This window comes from Notamacropus eugenii, chromosome 2 (genome assembly GCF_028372415.1).
Source record: "Notamacropus eugenii isolate mMacEug1 chromosome 2, mMacEug1.pri_v2, whole genome shotgun sequence".
NCBI lineage: Eukaryota > Metazoa > Chordata > Mammalia > Diprotodontia > Macropodidae > Notamacropus > Notamacropus eugenii.
In genome coordinates this window covers 209,569,712-209,592,480 of record NC_092873.1, presented here as the reverse complement: position 1 = coordinate 209,592,480, position 22,769 = coordinate 209,569,712, and the positions used below count along the sequence as shown (strand labels likewise).

The following is a 22,769-nucleotide window of genomic DNA, read 5'->3' as shown; positions in this document are numbered from 1 at the left end:
CAAAGAGGGCAGAGGGGATAAGTGCAAAAGGAGAACAATTTGTTATTACCTGGTTAAACATACTACAAAAAAAAAAAGAAAGAAACCTATGTGACAGAAGTTCACAGTTTCATGTTCATCCTCTTCCCCCTCCTTCATTTCTTGAGATGTTTGTGATTGTTCAAGATAGTTAAAATCACAATTTAAAAAAAGACTATAACAAAATCTAGGTTTTAAAATTTTTATAGCACTATTTTTTGTAGTAGCAAAGAAAGAGAAGCAAAGTAGATGCCCATCAATACAGGAACAGTTAAACAAAATGTAGAATATGAATGGAATGGAATATTACTGCACTGTAAGAATGTATGAGAATATGAGAAGTACAGGAAGATACATAAACTGACACAATACTAAGTAATCTACACCAGGAAAACAATTTGTTGTTTGTTGTATAGATACAATTTTGTGTATACAGGTGTGTGTGTGTGTGTGTGTGTGTGTGTGTGTGTGTAGTTATATATATTTTTGTATACAGATACACAGAAACAAATAGAGATACACTTACTTATGTACCTTTTGGGTGAGTGGTTCTGTTTTTGCCCTCATATCCACAGTATTTAGCACAGTGTTTTCACATGGTAGTAGCTTAATAAATGCTCGTTAACTTGAATTGTTGAATTCATGTATTCTGTGTTTTAGCCAAAATAGACTACTGTCTGTTTTCCATTCTCATACTGTCCATCTTAAGTCTTTCATCAGAGAGATGACTAAAATGTACTTCTTCTTTCAAGGCCCAACTGGCAGATCATTTGAATTGTGATCTTTGAAAGATCTTGGAATGGAAGAAGCCTATGGGATCAGAGAAGGGCACTTGTCCGTTTTCAAAAAAGAAAACAACATGGATTCTGCAGATTAGAGGTCACTGAGCTTGACCTTACTTTTGGCAAAACTTTAGACTTTTTCAAAAAAATGGTTAGTGGACATCTTAAAAAGGAAACTGTGATCACAAAGGTTCAGCATGGCTTCCTCAAGAGTAGGTCATGCCACACTGAAGCTCTGGGAAAAGAGTAGAAGTGGAGATAGATACAGAATTTGAACAGTATCTGCAAAAAGGTAATAAGTAAAGCTAAAAGAGTCAGTGAAATCACCAAGAGAATATACGGGGGGAAGGGGAAAAGACAATGAAGAAGAGGGCCTTTAGTTATATATATTTAAAAAGGGACACTTTGTCAAAAATTATTGAACTAAGAAGCCTACAGACAAAAATACCCAACAAACACCCTTTACGGTCTGAAATACTGTAAACTAAGACAGTCTCTAGCTTTACTTTTTGCAAAGGTGGAAAAGCTGGGTTAGCATAAGGATTCTAAACTACTGTATTACCGAACAGAATTTCAAGCATAATTAAATGCTGGAAAATAAACCAGGAAAATGCAAGGTCATATATTTATTGCTAAAAATTATCCCTACTGAAAAAAACTACATAGATAAAAGTTATAGAAAAATGACATCAATTCCCTTTTAAAACTCAGTTTGCCTAAGCCAGAAGAAAAACATGTCCACATACATATGTGCCAATAAGCTCCTTCTCTGACAGATGGTATATATACAAACCCACCTGTCATTTCAGACATCAGCAGACCCCAAGAAATGATTTTGGTCTTGAGTCTCTTTGTGATGCCTATTAGCTATCCAGATACATACTCAGAATAATAAGATCAGTCTGGACAAGGAAGTCTGTGGTCTCATTAGCTATTATATCAGAAACCGAGCAAAAATAACTTTCAATGGCCTAACCCACTCTGAAAAATTCATTAATCTCAATGCATGCTGCTTCTAATATGTAATGGGCTTTCTATTATTCCAGCAAAGGCAGACTCCATGCCACTGCTTTTTAAAACCTCGTTTATGATCATGATTATGGGAAGCATAATATGTAGCACAGCAAAAAGGACAATGGACACGGGGTCAGAAGAGTTGAGTTTGATTCCCTCCCCCTCCTTCTGCTCCATACATACTAGCTGAATGACCACAGGGTAATGACTTATCTTTTCAGAGCCTAAGTTTCCATATCTGCAAAACAGATAATACTCGCATACCTGCCTCACAATGGACTGTTATGGGAAAAGCACTTTGGAAATACTAAAGCACCATGTAAATGTAAAGTGCACAAGCTTGAGAGCAAAAGAATTACAAGTTAAAATAATTATTTCTAGTTCAATTTGAAAAAATAAACTTCTTTGAGGCTTAAGGTTAATGATGAAAAATGATTTTCATTACTTATACAAACATTTTATTACCTCTAATCTTTAATACATATATATTATTTTTCCACAATTATGATTATTTATAAAAGCCAGGAAAACTTTTAGAACAGTAGGAGAACTCCAGGTATGAAAATCATGGCAGAACACAGACAAATGTAAAACAGGATAAAAAGGCACAGATGTATGGCGATTTGGATTGTTAGAGGGAACACCCATATCAGCAAGATGACAGACCCATCTGAATATAACTAAACCTGTGCCAATGACATAACACACAACTAGGACTTTCACAAAGAAAACTCCCACTTCCGCTTTACCCTTTTTTATTCCTCAAAAAGCTTTAATGCAATTAAGACAATGACCAACTAAGATTCTGAGAATACCAGCTCAAGAGTTCAGCCTGATCAGTACCTGTATAAAGAAACTGACAAGGAGGCTTTGGTTAAATGAGAAATCAGAACTCTGAAACAAAGTAAAGTGAAAAGGGCCCAAGAGTCAGTGTTTTAATTAGCCTTCAGTGGGTACCCAAATACCTTACACCAAGGGTCTCAGGAATGAAAATGACCCAAAAGTGGGAAGTAAAGAAGGCCAGCAGTAGTAAAGAGGCACGAAGTATCTCTGGATCTCTAGCAGTAGGATGTAAGCTCCTTGATGATGAGGAAATTTTTCTTTGTTACTTTTGAATCTGCTGAACCTAGTACAGCATCTTGTACATAATAGGCACTTAAATGTGTATGGAACTGAACAGCCACAAACAAACATATCTATACAAGTCCAGGCTTTCCATGTGAAATTCCTTTTGAACTGATGCATTTTGTTTTTACATTACAAATATTTACAGATTACTCCCACATCATGAGAGATCTCTTGTAGCAAAGTAAAACAATTAAATAAAACTTTATCTGAAAGTACATGCAACATTTCACATCTGGAGTATCCACCTCCTCTCTCTTTCTTTTAATTAACTGAAATCTATTTTCTTTCCCTCTGATCCCTCACCCCATTAGGAGGGGGAAAAAAAGAAAAAAAGTTCTTATAACAAATATGCATCATTAAGCAAAACAAGCTCTCAATGGCTGTAAAAAATATATAGCGTATATATACATACATATACTCATACATACATAATAAGGGCATAATTATGCCCTTCAATCAATTACTTCTCTATACGAGATAGTATGTTCTATCATAGGTCCTCTAGAATCAGGAATGGTAATTGTATTGACCATAATTCTTACAGCTTTCAAATATATTTGTTTCTGAGATGTTGCTATTGTATAAAATGTTCTCCTAGTTTTATTCATTTCATTCTTCATCAGTTTATAAAAGTCCTCAAAATGGTTCATTAAAAACTGAAGTCACAAAGAGATGGGGGAAAGGAGCAAGGATGAGAGAGAAAATGAGAGAGAACAAAGAAAGGGAGTGAGGAAGAAAAAAGAAAGAGAAGAAGGAAAAAGTAGAGTTAGAGAAGATGGAAGAAAACAATGAAAAACAGCAACACCATCCGAAAATAGCAGATTCTAAAAAGAGGAGAGATGAGAGCCAGGAACAAAGACAAGAACAAGGGAGAGAAGTGAGTGGCCCACATGAGTAGTGCAGTCAGTGAGAGTGATTACAAGTAGTGACAGCGGCAAGGAGGAGCAGACACTCTGAAGCTAGAGAAGGAAGCCTTCTAAGACACAGAAACTACAGCAGCTCTGTAGTTTGCAAATGGCCATCAGTAAACACTTCAAAACTACAGCTCTGAAGGTCAAAAATAACTCCCTGTCTATCTGGGAAGAGGGGAAGGGAGTATCAGAGCAAATGGCTTCTTGTACCTTATCAGCCCCTAAAGCTACAGAAAAAGGAATACTAAATGGCATATTATTCAGCAGCTAGAATACACTATTTAAACAGTACAGTGACATATTAGGTCATTCAGGTCTATCCCATACCATTTATGGAAACATCTATAGCTAGAGTTACAGCACAGTATAGTAACAAGGTTTATGTGGAGCCATGAAGAAAAAGCTAAATTATGTATGGTATATTTTGAGGGTTAAACATTACAGTTCATCCTACAAAATTTCTCTTGGCTACTTAAAGAAACTCAAGCATCCAGAATAATGCCTTCCCTGATAGTTTCAGACAGATAAGCACTTAGTGTATTAATTAGTGGTTTCCTCAAAAAACAAATTCCAGAGAAATAAAATACAATATCCATTTTCCTCCTGAGGAAATAAATACACACAAATATAAAATGTGAACCCAAGTATGACTCTTACAATAAAAAATTATAATTTGGAAAGTTCTGGGTTCCCTTGATAAAGTCATACTGTACAATATGTAGTAAGATGAGTTTTTATTTTAGCTAAAGTACTGAGAATGATATATGTTAACCGAGGAAATCCTATAGTGAATCAGAGCATCACCTATCTACCCTGATATTTTTGCTGATGGTGGCACTAAGGATGTGAGTTGCTTTGTGTGATGTCACCTCCAAAGAATGTAAAGTAATCCAAACATCCATAGCATCTTTTAACTTATCATGGTTCTATCATACAGAAATTTATCAATTCCCTTTCAAAATTTTTATAATTTCAATCTAGAATACTTCTTAGGCTAATGAGTTTTAGCTGTCATCCACTCTGTAAAGCAGCATTATCCTTTTATTTGCCCCTCAATCTCCTCCTTTACTCCAGTCTCTGATAAAGAGTAGCCCCTCTTCTCGCCAAGACAAAGCTGTCTACAGGTACCCATTATCTCATTCCCTCCTCATTTTTCTGGTAGATTTCCCCCATCATTATCCTTTCTCTCTCTAATCTTTAATATCCTTCTATATATTAATTCTTTCCCTGACGTCTAATCTCTACCATCTCTTAGCCATTTTCCCTCTCAACTCAAGTCTTGAGAAAAGCTACCTGCACTGTTTCTCCACTTCCTCTCATTTCACTCTCTTCCAAACCCTCTACAGTCTCACATCTGACCTCAGCATCTCTGCAACATTAGACATTTTTGTTGACTATTCTCTCCTCCTGGATATTCTGTCCTGGGCCCTTTTTGCTCTCAACATTCTTTGACTAAGGAATCTCATCAATTCTAATGACGATGATCTCTATTCTGAAGATTCCGAGATCCATACACTGAACCCTCATCATCAACAGCCCATTGGACATTTCAAACTGGATGTCTGAGAAGAATGTGAAACTCAACATATTCAAGAGTACTCATTACCTTTCCTCAAACAACTTACCCCTCTTAGAATTTTCATATTACTGCTGAGGCATCACCATCTTTCTAGTCATTCAGGTTTGCAGCCTCAGTGTCATTTCTGACTCTTCGCTCTCATTTACTCCACATATACAATCAGTTGCCTAATCTTGTCACTTCTATCTCCACATTTCTCATAGACATCTTCATCTCTCCACTCAAGACCACTACAACTCCAGCTCAGGCCCTCATTACTTTTGGATTGAATAAAACAATAGCCTCCACATTGGCCTACCTGTCCAAGCATCTCCCCACTCCAACCCATCCAACATAGAGCTGCCAAAGTGATTTTTCTAATGTGCACGACTGACCATGTCACTCCCCTACTCAAGAAACTCCGATGGCTCCTTGTTACCTGAAGGATCAAATACAAACTCCCATTTGGCATGTAAAGCTCTTCACAACCTGACTCCTTCCAACATTTCCAGTCTTCTTATACATTATTGCCCCTCCTAATTTCCTTCACAACTCAGCTCAAGGTCTACCTTTTGCTGAAGGCCATTACTGGACTCCTAATCCCTAGTTTCTCCTCCTATAAGGTAGCTACTTTGAATATATCTTGTATATATCTATAGAAGTACGCGTTGTCTCCTCGTTAGAATACAAGCCCTCAGAGGGCAGATCTTCATTTCTGTCTTTGTATCCCTAATACTTAATACAGTACCTCACATACAACTGGAGCCTTATAAATGCTGATTAATTTGTTAAAATTACTCTTTCAAATCCCAAGTTCTGACCTTTAATCCTTCAATTTTTTAGCCTGAATTTTACTTTTTTTTTGTTTCTTCTTATATGAAAGCTCCTTCTTCCTTGGGTTCCCTAACTCGGTACCTTTCCAGCCCCATTTCATGAGGTGTAGCAAAAAAGAAAATTAATTAGTGTTCTATAAACTCCTATAACTCTTATCTAAAGAAAGACTTTACTGTGGAATAGAGCACACAGCTCTTAAAACTTTAGTTTTAGAGGCAGAGCCAAGATGGTGGAGTAGAAAGACAAAAAAATGCAGGCTCTCCCCACACAGCCCATAAAACACCTGTAGAGAGGGACTCTCAACAAATTTTGGAGCAGCAGAAGTGGAGAACAACAGAGTGGAGGAGATTTCCAGCCCAGGGTGACCTGAAAGGTCAACGGGAAATGTTAGTTGCTCTGGACACAGAGTGGAGCGAGGAGCCCAGCCCAGCCTTGGCCAAGCGACCAAGGCCCTCAGGGGTGGAATCTCTAGTCGCTGAATCCCCAGTCTCAGCAGCAGCGATCCACAGATCCCTCAACCCACAGGCGCCAAAGGTTAGTGATGGGGTTTTTTTCAGCTGGCCAGGAAGGGAGAAGGGCCTTCCTATAAGCTCTGGCCTCAGAAGGCAGCCCACAGAGGCCACATGGCAAGCGGCAGCAGATGTCACAGCAGCCCCTATAGCAGCCCGAGACCACTGCTGGATTGTAAAAACCCCTGGGGGCCCTGAGGAAGCTGGTCTTTGTCTCAAACTGAATGGTGGCCCTGCCCCCACAGCTTGACTGAATTCCACCCCCCAGTGCTAGCTTGGCGGAACTGGAGGTCAGGTGCCTGTGGAGAGGAAACTCTGCTAAGATTCTGGGCACAAAAATCCTTCCCTGTGCCCAGACCAGTACATGCTTGATTGTGCCACCTTGGAGGAACTGATATATTACAGGTCCCCAGAGTATATACCCTACTCTTGACAAAGGACCCAAAAGTCAAGTAACTGGTTGGGAAAATGCCCAAATAAGGGGAAAAAAATACCATAGAAGGTTACTTTCTTGGTGAACAGGTATCTCCTCCCATCCTTTCAGATGAGGAAGAACAATGCTTACTATCAGGGAAAGACATAAAAGTCAAGGCTTCTGTATCCCAAACATCCAAAATAAATATTCAATGGGCTCAGGCCATGGAAGAGCTCAAAAAGGATTTGGAAAATCAAGTAAGAGAGGTGGAGGAAAAACTGGGAAGAGAAAAGAGAGAGATGCAAGAAAAGCATGAAAAGCAGGTCAACACCTTGCTAAAGGAGACCCAAAAGAAATGCTGAAGAAAATAACACCTAGAAAAATAGGCTAATTCAATTGGCAAAAGAGGTTCAAAAAGCCAATGAGGAGAAGAATGCTTTAAAAAGCAAAATTAGTCAAATGGAAAAGGAGGTTCAAAAGCTCACTGATGAAAATAGTTCTTTCAAAATTAGAATGGAACAGATGGAGGCTAAAGACTTTATGAGAAACCAAGAAATCACAAAACAAAACCAAAAGAATGAAATAATGGAAGATAATGTGAAATATCTCATTGGAAAAACAACTGACCTGGAAAACAGATCCTGGAGAGACAATTTAAAAATTATGGGACTACCTGAAAGCCATGATTAAAATAAGAGCCTAGACATCATCTTTCATGAAATTATCAAGGAAAACTGCCCTGAGATTCTAGAACCAGAGGGCAAAATAAGTATTCAAGGAATCCACAGATCACCGCCTGAAAGAGATCCAAAAAGAGAAACTCCTAGGAACACTGTGGCCAAATTCCAGAGGTCCCTGGTCAAGGAGAAAATATTGCAAGCACCTAGAAAGAAACAATTCAAGTATTGTGGAAATACAATCAGGATAACACAAGATTTAGCAGCTTCTACATTAAGGAATCGAAGGGCATGGAATATCATATTCCAGAAGTCAAAGGAACTAGGATTAAAACCAAGAATCACCTACCCAGCAAAACTGAGTATAATAATTCAGGGGAAAAAATGGTTTTTCAATGAAATAGAGGACTTTCAAGCATTCTTGATGAAAAGACCAGAGCTGAAAAGAAAATCTGACCTTCAAACACAAGAATCAAGAGAAGCATCAAAAGGTAAACAGCAAAGAGAAATCATAAAGAACTTACTAAAGTTGAACTATTTACATTCCTACATGGAAAGACGATATTTGTAACTCCTGAAACTTTTTTCAGTATCTGGGTAGTTGGTGGGATTATACACACACACACACACACACACACACACACACACACACACACAGATAGACACAGAGAGATAGAGAGAGACAGAGAGACAGAGAGCACAGGGTCAACTGAATAGGATGGAATCATATCTTAAAATAATGAAGTTAAGCGGTGAGAGAGAAATATATTGGGAGGAGAAAGGGAGAAATGGAATGGGGCAAATTATCTCTCATAAAAGAGGCAAGTAAAAGACTTTTCAGAGGAGGGAAAAAGAGGGGAGGTGAGAGAAAAACCATGAAGCTTACTCTCATCACATTCGACTAAAGGAAGAAATAAAATACACACTCATTTTGGTATGAAAACCTATCTTACAATACAGGAAAGTGGGGGAGAAGGGGATAAGCAGGGTGGGGGGGATGATGGAAGGGAGGGCAGTGGGAGGAGGGAGCAATTTGAAGTCAACGCTCTTGGGGAGGGACAGGATTAAAAGAGAGAATAGAAGCAATGGGGGGCAGGATAGGATGGAGGGAAATATAGTTAGTCTTACACAACACGACTATCATGGAAGTCATTTGCAGAACTACACAGATATGGCCTATATTGAATTGCCTGCCTTCCCAAAGGGAATGGGTGGGGAGGGAGGGATGGGGAGAAGTTGGAACTCAAAGTTTTAGGAACAACTGTTGAGTATTGTTCTTGCAACTAGGAAACAGAAATACAGGTAATGGGGTATAGAAAGTTATCTTGCCCTACAGGACAAAAGAGAAGATGGGGATAAGGGAAGGGAGGGATGTTAGAAGAGAGGGCAGATTGGTGATAGGGGCAATTAGAATGCTCGGTGTTTTGGGGTGGGGGGAGGGGAGAAATGGGGAGAAAATTTGGAACCCAAAATTTTGTGGAAATAAATGTTGAAAAGTTAAATAAATAAATTTTTAAAAAACCTCTAGTTTTTAAGTAACATTAAAAAATAAGCTGAATAACAAAAATAAGCCAAAACAAACAAAACAAAAACAAAGGATGCTCAGGATTTATAAAAGAAAATGAAACTTACACAGTAAATACTATGTTCATGTCATTAGTATCTTTAAAAAGCTAACATAAAAAAGCCTACTACAGAAATTAAAATACTAATTGACAAGAGTCAGAAGGAAAGTGTAAAGAAATAAATAGACATAATTTTTAGCTTAAAGTATTCTGTGTATGACAGAATATTACATTCTAAACAGGACAACCAAGAAAAAAATGTTAAGAGTACTCCTGGCTAAGGGTCACAGGAAGAGAGCAATTCATCTGTTGTAGCTTCTCCCCCAACAAGAATGTTCAGTCTAATTGCTCACATTTGTCTGGCAATCTAAATTTCCTTACTTTATACCTCCACACTGCCACAGTACTTTGATTTATGCTCCAAACTCTTACCAGTTTCTAGAAAAAATAACAAATTTTCTCTTAATAAGTAATTAATAGGGTAATTCTGTGGGCATCCCTTAAGGCTCCAGACCCTCTTCTCTTTGCTGTCTATACTTAATGACTTGGTGATCTCATCAACTCTGTGTATCCCTGCGCTGTTCTATGTAATTATTTTTCCATTTTTTTTTTCTTTTCAAAAAGACCTCATTTGGAGATATAGCCTATCTTCAGAACAATGATATATGCAAATTGATTAGATAGGCAGGATCCAAAAATAAAAATGTCTGAATAGCCTAAAATTAAGAGAGAAGCTACAGTGTGTAGCATGCTGCTAAGCTTTGCATAACAAAGCATTCATTCAACAAATATTTATCAAGCCTAAATAAACCAAAGAGCTAGAGAGACAAAGGCCAAATAAACAAGATTGCGCTGTGTATAGAAACTAAAGACTTTCACTCCACTTGAAATACCAAGACTCTTAGTCCAGACACAACTAAAATTAATAAAAAAAAAAATTTAAAATACAAGATAATTTAAGAACATAGATATACTAGAAACAGAATAAAAAGATAAAGTTCTGCAAAGGATACATACTCTGGTGTATACACTGGCAGCCAATAGACTAGTCTTCCACCAAGTACAAGAGTTTCTGCGGCAAAATTTAGAAGGTCTACAAACATATCACTCAGATGATAGTTGAAAGAAACAGGGATGTGGCTTTCCGGGCTAAACAAAAAATACCAAAATTATATGCATAGTGAAATACTGTGAAGATTTTTTTAAAAATGAAGTTAAATAAAGAAAAGCAACAAGCATCTCAAAGTTAGAAGAGCTTAAATTTTATTAAGTACAAAGTTACCTAAAGTTTACTTACCATTTTTCTATTCCTTTCGGTATTTCTTTCTGTGAACCAGTTTTTCTAGTAGATTCTCTGATACCATAGGGAGCTAAGCGAAAACACAGTTAGCACTGACAGCTGGAATTCATCCTTATAATTTCAAAAACTATACCTACATTGAAACAATAATGTCTGAGTAATTTTCTTGCACTCTTGTTAGCAACAGCAATTCATTTAAGTGACTAATTTAAAAAACATTTATTAAACCTCTGTTACATAGAAGATACTGCTTGATACTGGGGATAGCGAGATTAAAAAGGCATCTTAAGAAGCTTACATTTTACTGGGAGGTAGGGAAGGGAGGAGAGGAGGAGAGAGGGAGATAGGGCAAAATTATACCATGGACACAACTAAACATAATCAAGCTAACAGAATAATCATGGAAAAAGAGAGATCACTGTAATGTTTTCTGAGAACATGTGAGAAAAAAACATTTCAGTAAGAAATTGAAGGAATGGAAAAAACATACAAGGTAGCCAATGAATAAAGACTTGATAGGTGCCACACTGAAAAGGCAAATCTGGTTTATTAGCCGTAACAGTGAAGAATACCACCACTTTCATAACATGGGAAAATTGATTTTCATCTCTAAGCATGTACTAAGAATCTACTATAGGCCAGGCAATATATTAACTTTCGGGGGAGGGGGTACAAAGAGACTCTGAGCTCAAGAAGTTTACACTCCATAAGGGTGTATTAAGGGTGTATATTAAGAGTGTATATTAAGAATATACAAAATAAACAGAAGGAGGTGGGGGGAAGAGTAGCACTGGAAAACCAGGAAGATACTCTTGCAGGAAGTGATATTTAAGATGACTTTTGTAGAAAACTAAGGATTTTGAGAAATAGAAGTGAGGAAGGAATGCATTCCAGTAAAGGGAGACAGCACGTACAAAGACATAGAGACAGAATGGATAAAGAAAAAAGCATTTATGAAGCACTTACTATGTGCCAAGCACAGTATTAAGTACTAGAAGATGGAGTGGTGTGTGCCAGGAAAAGCAGCAAGGTCATTGTGCCCTGCCTGAAGTAATGCATAATAAGGATGAGAAAGTAGATGAGAGGGTAGAAACAGTTCAAGTGCCAAGAGAAGCCTGTAACAGGGAGCACAGGAGAAAGGAAATGGAGTTTCCTGAACAGGGGAGTGATAAGCTAGGAATTATGCTTTGGGAATATCACTTTGGCAGTTATGGAGAAGACAAAGTGGAGAGGTAAGGAGACTAACTGGAAGATTATGGAAATAGTCCAAGAAAAAGGCAATAAGGAGGAGTAGGCAAGGTAAATGGAAAGAAACAGCCAAACCTGTAACTGCTTGGGTATGTGAAGAGTTGGAGATAACAGAAGGGTTGCAAACATTGGGTGAATGGAAGGTTGAAGCTTCCCTGGATAGAAACTAGAAAGTTCAGAAGAGGGAGGGTTTGGGTAATGAGCTCTATTTTGAACATGTCAATAGGTAGCTAGGTGGTACCGTGGACAGAGCACTAAACTAGGAGTTAGGAAGTTCAAATCCTACCTCAGACATTTATTAGCTATGTGACCGTGAGTGAGTCACTTCTGGGAACCTCAGCTTCCTCATACACAAGATGGGACTAACAGCACCTGTCTCTCAGTATTGTTTGTGAGAATCAAATGAAATATTTGCAAAATGCTTAATGCAGTGACTGACACACAGTAAATGTTTAATAAGTGCTTATTTCCTCCCTTCCTCCATCAAAGGACTACTGTGAAGACCAAATGAGATAACTTATTTAAAAGACTTTCCAAACTTAAAGCACCATATAAGTGATGGCTATTACATAAATGGCAGTTATTACTGAGATACTGATGGATTAGCCATTTCAAAATGTCCAATAAGCAATGGGTGACGCAGGATTAGAATTCAGCAAAGAGTCTAGGAGGCAAGCAAGAATTGAGGGAAAAAAGCCCATCAGCATCTATAGTATAATGGAAAGAAAAGTACATTTGGAGTTAGGAGAGCGGAGTTCTTTTTCTGGTTCCACTACTTATTCAATATTCTTTAAAAAGTCACTTAAATTGACTCAGCCTCTCTTTCCTCATCTATAAAAGAGAGTTAATAAGATAAACCCTAACAACTTCACAGGATTACTGTGAAGATCAAAGTAGTAAAAAGAAGTAAATCTCTTTATAAAAATAAACATTATGTTCTATGTTCCAAGCACTCTGCTATGTGCTAAGGATACAAAGATAAAAACAAAACAAAACAATACTTCACCTTCAAGAAACTGGTATCCACATATAAAAAGATAAGTAAACAAAAGGTAATTTAAGGAGTAGGAGAACATTAATAATAAAGGATACCAACAAAAACTCCCCAAAAGAGGTGTGTCAGATAAATAAGTATTTTTTTTTTTGCCTTGCAAGTATTTATTCTCTTAACACATCAATTTCTTTGGTGTTTTTTTCCCATTTTGTTTATTTCTTTTTTTGTTTTAGTAGAACATTTTTTATTGCTATCTTTGTTTTCAAATAGTCTTCATTTCCCCTGTATCTTTCTCCCTTTGACTAGGATTATTACTATTACTAACAGTAGTATTATCAAATTATTCCAGATCTACAGAAATTCATTTTCCTCTAACTGCATAGCATATCTTGTGAATTTTCTTTAAGTAGCAATAAATGCTACGGAAATACAAAGACTTCTATTTAGACAAATGTAGTATTTGCATGTTGTCTTATTAAAAATCTCAGATTATAATTGTAAATGAACTAAACATCTTGCCTCTAGTTTTTTCTGAAAAGAACTGAATTATCCTAACCATGAAAGCAAGTATATATGTACATACCTAGAGGCAAAAAGAAATTAGGCTAAGAGAAATTAAGAAATTAGAAACTAAATCATGAATCATGTTGTTAAATTCTGCATTCAACTATTCAGTTCTTCAATCAACTACTTGTGCTACTTCCCTACTGTTTTCTCTTACTACTTAAATGAAGAAATTTGGTGGAAATATCACTGATAAAGTTGTATACCCTGGTAAATGTTTTCCCCAATACATTAAAAGATACTTTGCGTTATTCTAATTGTATTCCTACTATGGCATGGAAAGATACTTACGATCAGTGATAATTGCATCAAAAAACAATCCTTTCCTCCAGGAAGGCTTAGATGCATCTGCAACGAGGACATCAAGGTAATATTTCTCTAAGCCATACTGGCGAAGATTTGCCTTAATATTTTCATCCGGACCTCTCCATTTCTGATTTTTCCTACTAGCCTTTCCTAATGAGTAAAAGGAATGGGAGGAGAGAGAATATCATACATGACACATCAGTATTAGCCAAATCATTCTTATTCCTTATCATGTAACTCCTAGCAGCACTTCTAGCTCTTTGTTCCTCAAAGAAAAGCTGATAATTTCATTCACATTTTATTTATCCAAGTAAACAGTTACTTTCATTCAACTTATTATGAAACTACTTCAGTACAATAAGATATATTGTACACTGGGCTCTTGAAATGATTCTATCCTTAAGGCAACAAAATACGGGGCCTATTTTCAAGCAAAACTGCCTTTCTAGATAGTTTTCCTGCATGAGAAACCAAATCACCTTGGATAATGGATAAAACAGGTCAACGTTTAAAATTAAGCTGAATCTTTAACACAGTACACTATAGAACAAAGAAAAAAATTTTAAAGAACTTTTGGGATATTTTCCCTAAAGGAAATCTACCTGCTACGCGAAAGAATCAGAAGATAGCAGTTCACCTGAACACTTTACTTCAGTCCTTCAAGAATCTATAATTTCATTAGCATGGATACCCCCTTCCACCAACACTACTACTGTGACACAGCATGGGTATCCTCTCCTCTAACAATTACTACTGTGACACAGTATGGGTATCCTCTCCTCTAACAATTACTACTGTGACACAGTATCGGTATCCTCTCCTCTAACAATTACTACTGTGACACAGTAGACAGTCTTGAAGAGTTGCTGTGGGCTTTTTTTATAGTGGCAAAAAGCTGGGAGCCAAATTCAGCTCGGGAAGGGCTGAACAAATCATGGTACATGAATGAAATGGAATACTATTCTGACATTAGAAAAGATAAAAAGGATAAGTCAGAGAAACCTGGAAGGACTTATATGAACTAATGTGGAATGAAGTGAGCAGAACCAGGAGAACAACTTAGACAATAATGATAGCATATTAAAAACAAGCAATTTGAAAAACTTAAGAACTCTGATTAATGGAATGACCAACAACAATTCTAGAGGACCAGAAATGAACAGTGCCACCCACCTCATGACAGAATGCTGATGAACTTAAGATGCAGAATAAAACATACATTTCTTGAAATGGCCAATGTGAGAATCTATTTGCTTAATTATGCATATTTGTTAAAGGTTTTGTTTTTCTTTTCTTTTTTTTTTCCCAATGTGGGGAGAAATAGTGAGGAAGAAGAGGAAATGAATGCTTGTTAACTGAAAAATTAAATTAATTTAAAATTACAATAAAAAAAATTTTGCTATAGTCAAAAAACTCATCACTCTAAGAACAACCTGGTGATAAGCCTCTCTGAACTTAGCAAGACTGATTTTCACACAAAAGACATGCTATCTTTCACCAAGTCTACATTCAGTGGCACTTTACTTACCCTAAATTTTTCTTATGATTATATCTTCTCCATATTAGTAACATATAAACATAAATACAACAATAATATAATAAGCTGAATTCATTTGCTCATGGTAAATATTACAAAATCTCTTCTACTCAACAAAGAAAAAAAGACAAAGTTATCAAATAGAGACATTTAACACTGGCTTGCTCTAACAAGAAAAAGAAAAGCAGTGTAAGAAAATCTCATCCTATACATTATACATAAGGCTAACTGGCTACCATCCTCTATAATAGCTAAATGACTACCATCTTCTACCATGTTACTTCACGTAATAAAGTAAATCACACAGAATATCTCTTTCCTAGGAAGTGGTTCATGGAATAACTTGTTTCTCCCCACAAATTGTTGGGGAAACAAAACAAAGGCAAAATAGTGCTACAATTCATTCTGTCAAATATACTGTACTGAGCAGTTCCTTAAGGTTAGTTCTACAGTTAGCACCTCAGCAGAACAATTTTGGTTTTATTATAGGAAATGCTTTAATCAACAGCTGCCAACTTTTGACTAATAGTGCTAACTATGCCATGGCAAGATTTATAATACTGCCTCCAATCTGTCAAGTACAAGAAATCTTTAAAGGTCACCTAGGAAAGATAAGTTACTGTTATCATATTTATTCAGAAATGTCATCCCTCTCATGTACATTTGAAAGAAAAAAATCAGGAAGGCTGGGAGTGAGAGAAGCTAAGAGGAAGAAAAAAATGTTTCTCTTGTCTTGGAGTACCTGTCACTTACTTTGGCACTAGTACTCTAAAGATGACTATATCACAGTAATACCAAGAAATTTTTTTAACACTCTATTATCTAGTGATATTATAATAATAATACATATTTGGAACTACAACTTACCCAGTCCATGAATTGTATTATAGTCTATGTCTGTTCCACATACATAGGCCCCAAAATGAGCAGAGGGTATCAAGAGGCCACCTGAAAATTAAAGAAAGGATAATAGTGCATGACTAATTAGGAAGAAAGCTCCCTATTTCACCCCTTCCTCCTCTTCACTTAAGTTCCAGAGAGCCTTAAAATATAGCTGTATGAAAGATTACTATATTTGTTAATCCTTACTAGTAAATTAATCTGAGCTCATCAGAAGGTAGGATATAAATCAGAGTGTTATTATCATTACTGAAAAGTACTGCTGATATGCAATTACTTCTTCAACAATTTTTTAGTATCTCCATTCTATTCAAAGGGGCCCCTACAGACATATCCCGCTCATTTCTAAAAAATTAGCTCATAGAGTTTGCTACACAACCACAGTTGGCATCCTGCCCCCACATAAAAAAGGACTAACTTCTGACATTTGGGCTTAATTCTCAATGAAGTCACAAAACTATAAATAAATATCAGAGGGCAGAATTTATGCCACTCATGTGCCAACCCCTACCAAAACAAAAGGAGCATGAAACATGTTAGGACAAGTTATAGCTTCTCAAGTAGATCATTATGCAATTTTCCTTCAAATTTTAAAATGACTCCATTTTTCAAAGTTAAATATCAACATAAAAATCAAAAAGAAAAAGAAAAATTAACAATAATCTAAAAATTTATGTCATGGCCCAAAGAAGTATAATCTGTCAAACTATACATTTGCCTGACCTATCTACAATTTGATTTATGTTATAAAATATACACTGGCTTGGAAAAGAAAAGATATGGATTTTTCAGCCCCAGAGCCTTTCCAAATGTGATCTCTCAAGATAAAATGGGTAGAACCTCCAGACAGTCAATGACTCTCTCCAGAGAGTCAAAAAAATTACACCTATATTATGTGCATATATACACATGCACAGAAAGTAAGAAAGACTGCTGTCCTTTAAACACTACTTAGAATAAAGTATTATAGAATCTATACAAAAATACTTTAAAAAAGCAAACATTATTACCACTAAAGAGTTCTGAAAATGGAGGATGAAGATAAAAGAAGCGCCAAAAGTAATCTGGAAACTAAAGCCAAAGTCCATTCATCGTGTAAAAAAAAAAGATTTAAGTGAAAGATAAGGGATAAAGCCCTGATTAACTTAGTCATAACAGAACAGTCACAGTAGTAATCTTTATGAAATGTGAGTATAAAATGTGTCATGCCAGATGACTTGTAATATTCACAGTATGACTTGAATTACTATAATTCTGCCCAAGGACATAGATACTCACCTCCGAGAACTAGTTGCCAAGGGAAAAAGAAAAACTTCCCTGTACTTCCTTAAATACAACCTTATCAACTTGGCTACAATGAGTTTTGAGGAGACAAGACACACTTCATAATATAGCACACAGCTGAAAGGAGATGAACAGTAAGTGTAATTGTTTCTTTCTACTTTTTAGGCTTCTTTAAAAAATGAGCTGTCTCCCTGACTTAGTCGTGAGGGTTTATAAGGTTTCCACATCAGGAGGACAAGACAAGATTGACCTGCTTCTTGCTCTCCTTTCAGAGTCTGGGATGCCTTGGTTTCACACTATTTAGCAGGAACATTTTTAAATAAAGGTAACATCTTATACAGAGAATTTTAATTTAAAAAACACTACTAAATGTGCTATCCAAGTGTAGCCCGATTACAACTGATAAATAAAAACTTTCCATTTCTGAAGATTTATGTATCAATCATGACATGGAAGTGAATAGCTGGACTTTGGTTTATAAAGAAAGGCAGAGTCTAATTAGTAATTATGGCACTTAAAACATACACACATAATGTGAACTGTCATGCCTAATTAAATCTATTAAACACCATTAGCCTGAAGGAACACATAAGCAGAATGGCATGGATAGTGACTAAGTAAACCTGAATTACACACTAGGACCAGTTAGCTCACTGGTGTCCACACCTTTCAACCTTTCAGTGAAAATCAGTCCTTTCTTCATAGAGCTCACAAACCAGGGAGGCCAGTTAGAATTATACCAAATTGGAATTTTGCCAACTTGTAATTTTGCCAACTTGTAATTTTAATTCCAATTCCATTTAACAGAAACTAGGCAGTAGGACAAGGTCAAGTGAAGAACTCAAGGTCACAAGAGTTTAAAATGAGAGAGTTTCCCACTCTGGGTGCCATGCATCTCTTCCTGAAGAGTGAGGAAAGAACCAAGAGAATCTGGCTCAGCACTCACTGCTCACCCTGAATAAATACTGTTCAAAGAGGAACAACTGAGGGTATCTCTCATGGCTTCACAGCACCGACCCGTGCAGCTCTCTGCAGTATAAGTGTGGCTATAAACAGAAAATTAAGGTTCTCCAAACTGAAACCTTTATTTATTTACCTCTCCTTCTGTTCTATTTTCACAAAGAAAGAATACCTACGGTTCTAAATAATCCCATGAAAACTTTTGGGAATTAACTACAGAAATGTTCAACTGTACTTCAACAGAACTGCATACATAAGAAATTTGTTCCTTATAACCCTACTGCATCTGGCATCTGTAATCAATAATAATAATAATGAAAGCTCAAGATTTGCTAAGTGCTTTACTAATATTTTCTCGCTTTAATCCTCACAACCACCCTAGGGGGAAATGTGCTATTATTATACCTATACTTGACATGTGAGGAAACTGCCCAGGATCATACAGTTGTTAAAGTTCCTGAGGCCAAATCTGAACTCAGGTCTTTCTGACTCCAGGTCTAGATCTTGACTAACATTGACTCAAATCTAATATTATCTCATCCATTTGGTAAAAGGATATGACCATGAATAATTAGTGAAAGTGCAAGTAATTCATAAATCCAGATTTATAACATAATTCATGAACAAAAAGAAATCAAGAAAATATTTTAAGAGTGAAAATTAACTCTGAGCATATAGCAGGCATCTAAAAATTACTTTACTGGTTAATTAATCTTCCACTAAGTTTTGTTCTCTGGATGTGCCTGGGATATTAGAATAATCATATTTACTACTGATAGTTATTAAAAGTAATTATTTCATTCCTTACATAAAAGGAGATATGCATGTTTTTAAAATCCTGAAAAATCTGGTTGCTAAAATGTAGAGGAAAAGTGTTTTTCTACACAGATCATAATGTCATTCTAGAAAACAGCAGCAGATTGTCTAAAAGAACAAGGAAAGTTATTCAAATGAAAAAAAGATTAAATCTCTCTTATTCCAGTTTCCTAGAAGCTTTCTAACCTATTACTCTATAACCTTGAGAAAAACATAGTCTGTGAGTAGAAGCAAGATGCTGGGCCTTTAGAAAACCAAGTTCATTTCAATTCTGCTTTCCTATAAATAAGCATTTTTAAAATTAAATGTTGGAAAAAAAATAAATGTCAAAGAAAAAAGAACCACAGCTAGAGGAGGTGGAGCAGTGAAGACAGGAAAAAATAATGCCAAATCTATAATCTAACTTTGTGGAAAATGTAACCTTAAAGGCAGGACTATTTCACTTTTCCAAACCCTACTGTCATCTTACAAGAAGGCAATAAACACAGTTACAAACAGGTTAGGCTTAAGAATTGTTCCCACCAAAAAATGAAACAAACTCATTTAACTGTCACTGAACTGTAACAAGTAAAAATTCTAAAGCTATGTCTGAATCGTAAACAGACTAGTTCTGTACAACTGATCTGTGCAGCACCACTTGGTTTAACTGCTCAGCTCTCTTCCTAATGTCACGGTCCTCTTCGAGAAGGAAGGACGAACCACACAACAACCACAACCTTCCACTAAGAAGTCTAGGAGAATGACTGCTAAAACAGCCAAAAGGCTTTTCTCTTATCAATTTTATGCCTAAAACAATTTCAATACGCAAGTCAACTCTCACTGACCACAGTAAAAAGCAAGTGAGAATTTTATTGCTAGAGAAATCAGTTTTTTGTTCGTCTATTTTAACTTGTGTAGCCAACAGAAAGGACTTTTTCCTATGATACCTGGAAGAACCAGACTTTCCCCTATTTCTGTTTTAATTTAAAACTAAGCTAATAAGATGCAACAGCAACAAAAACAAACTATTGACACTATGTGCCTGTACTCTCCAAGAATTCCTCCCATTCCACAAAACCTTACAAAATTCCCAAGGTAAGGACTAAATAGTAGTGAGGATAATGATCAAGATATGGGGTCATAAGGATAAGGAAAAAAATGTATAAGCAATATGGTAGGAATACATTATCTGTATAAAGAATAGAAAAGATGGAGGTGTTGGTTGAGTGGGAAGGGTACAAATTAGTGGGCTAACTCATTAACACAAATATATAAAATAATTCCCTAAATTATATACCTCTAGTTCTTTATATCATTTTATTCTGATATACTAAGAAGCAGCTTAGCACACTGAGCTCTAGGTTTAAGTTATAACTCTTGACACATACCACAGAATGGCCAGAAATTACACTACAAGGAACTCTGAAAGGATTGCAATAATGAGAAAATGATATTTGGAATTTTCCCTAGTAGCATCCTGGCTATCTTTCTCTCATCACCACAATCCTTATGGAGCTCATGATGAGGAAATTTCTGGCTATCCTGATAATGTCCAGGGACCCCAATTCCAAATAACCAAGAAACAGCATTGTGGTCACAGACAGTCTCCCCCTAATTATATTCTACCAGTCTCCATCTATATAGCTGACTTTTCTGCTAACTCAATATTGAACTATATCTATTTTTTAAACTGATCACTTGCTTATTCCTTTGTGAGGTGACTATAATTAGTTGTCTGATCAGGACATGCAAAGCTTTTTTTTCCAAAATAGAGTCCTGGAAGCCCAAAAGATACTTTGGTCTTTCTAAATTTAACTGCAGTATTATAATGTATGAGCTAAAAGCTCCCCCTACTGGTTCATCCAACATTACAAAGGATTAAAAAAAAGATGAAAATATATTCTCTTTACTTTTTAAGAAATTATTATCTTAAAATTAAATCTTGGGTTTCACAATTTCCTTTTCGTAGTTTCCATTTTCATATATGTTTCCACTCAAATGGCAAATGAAACTCCAAAAGTTCAACTTTTCAAAAAAGATGTTTAATTTGGTCTCATCTAAAAGAATATCTTTGATAATGTTTTCTAAAATAATGAAATAAAAATACCTGTTCCAACAAATGGATCAAAGACAATGTCATTTTCTTTCACCTTCCCATGATTAGCCATGATGAATGATAACCCAGCATCCATGCTTGTGTTTCCAATAAAATGTCTCTTTTTTACACTGTATGACTCAATAAGTTCCCTCTGTCCATCTGCAATCTGTGTCAAAAAATATTTTAAATTAACATGAAGACCAGCAAAGCACTGCTTAAGATAGACAACCCCTGGTAGAACCCTCATGCAAAACATCTTGATGCTGACCAAAAAATGAATTTTCCTCAGTACAAGATGGGGAAGGCACAGTTAAATAGCAATTTATTAAAAAAGATCCGGAAGTTATAATGGATGGATGGCTAGCTCCATATGAGCCAGCATTTTGTCTGACAGACAAAAAGCTAAAGCAGTCTTGGGTTATAATAAAAGAGGAATAGCTTACACAAACAACCAAGTTATAGTATCTTTGTAATATGCCATGGTCAGATCACACCTGAAGATTAGCTAGAGAAGATGCTGAGAGGCCTTGAGGCCATGTCATATGAGGATGAGCTAAAGGAACTGGTGATGGTTAGCCAGAAGAAAAACATCAGTAGGATACCGCAGCAGTTTTCAAGTACTGAAGGGCTGGTCTGTAGAAAAATGATTAGGTATGTTTTATGTGGTCCCAGGGACCAAGGGTAAGAGCAGTGGGTAGAAGTTGCAAAGAAGCAAATTTAGCCTTGATGTCAGGACAAATTTCTTAACAATAAAAGTTGCTCAATCTCTTTGTGGTGGCCAAGAGTTGGAAAGTGAGGGGATGCCCATCAATTGGGGAATGGCTGAACAAGCTATGATATATGAATGTAATGGAATGCTATTGTGGGCTAAGAAACGATGAGCAGGCAGATTTCAAAAAAACCTTACATGAACTGATGCTGAGTAAAGTGAGCAGAACCAGGAGACCACTGTACACAAAAACAGCAACACTATGCACTGATCAACTATGATACGCTTGGCTCTTCTCAGCAATACAATGAACCATGACAATCCCAAAAGACTCATGATGGAAAATGCTATCCACATCCAGAGAAAAAACTGATGGAGTCTAAATGCAGATAGAAACATGCTTTTTGTACTTTTCTTTGGTTTGAGTTTTTTTTTAAATGGTTTTTTCCTTTTGTTCTGTATCTTTTATAACATGATTAATATGGACATATGTTTTACATGATTGCACATGTAAAACCTATATTAGATTGCTTGCTGCCTTGGGGAGAGGGGAAAGGAGAAAGGAAGGGAGAAAAACTTGAAATTCAAAATCCTTTTTTAAAAAAATGAATGCTGAAAATTGTCTTTACATGTAATTAGAAAAAATAAATAAATAAATAAAAT

At 36.2% G+C, this 22,769-nt stretch overlaps 1 protein-coding gene across 6 annotated transcripts in view; it reads right to left on the bottom strand.

Annotated features, from left to right (window-relative positions):
* TRMT11 (tRNA methyltransferase 11 homolog) overlaps nt 1-22,769 on the bottom strand; it is a 61,102-nt gene that overhangs the window by 19,824 nt on the left and 18,509 nt on the right. For all 6 annotated transcript variants that reach the window (XM_072643232.1, XM_072643231.1, XM_072643233.1 and 3 more), the window contains 5 exons: nt 21,407-21,563; nt 16,228-16,308; nt 13,809-13,973; nt 10,709-10,781; nt 10,429-10,560 (listed from right to left, as the gene is read on the bottom strand). In XM_072643232.1, the coding sequence (XP_072499333.1) occupies nt 10,429-10,560; nt 10,709-10,781; nt 13,809-13,973; nt 16,228-16,308; nt 21,407-21,563 (608 nt within the window). The remainder of the gene's footprint in view (nt 1-10,428; nt 10,561-10,708; nt 10,782-13,808; nt 13,974-16,227; nt 16,309-21,406; nt 21,564-22,769) is intronic.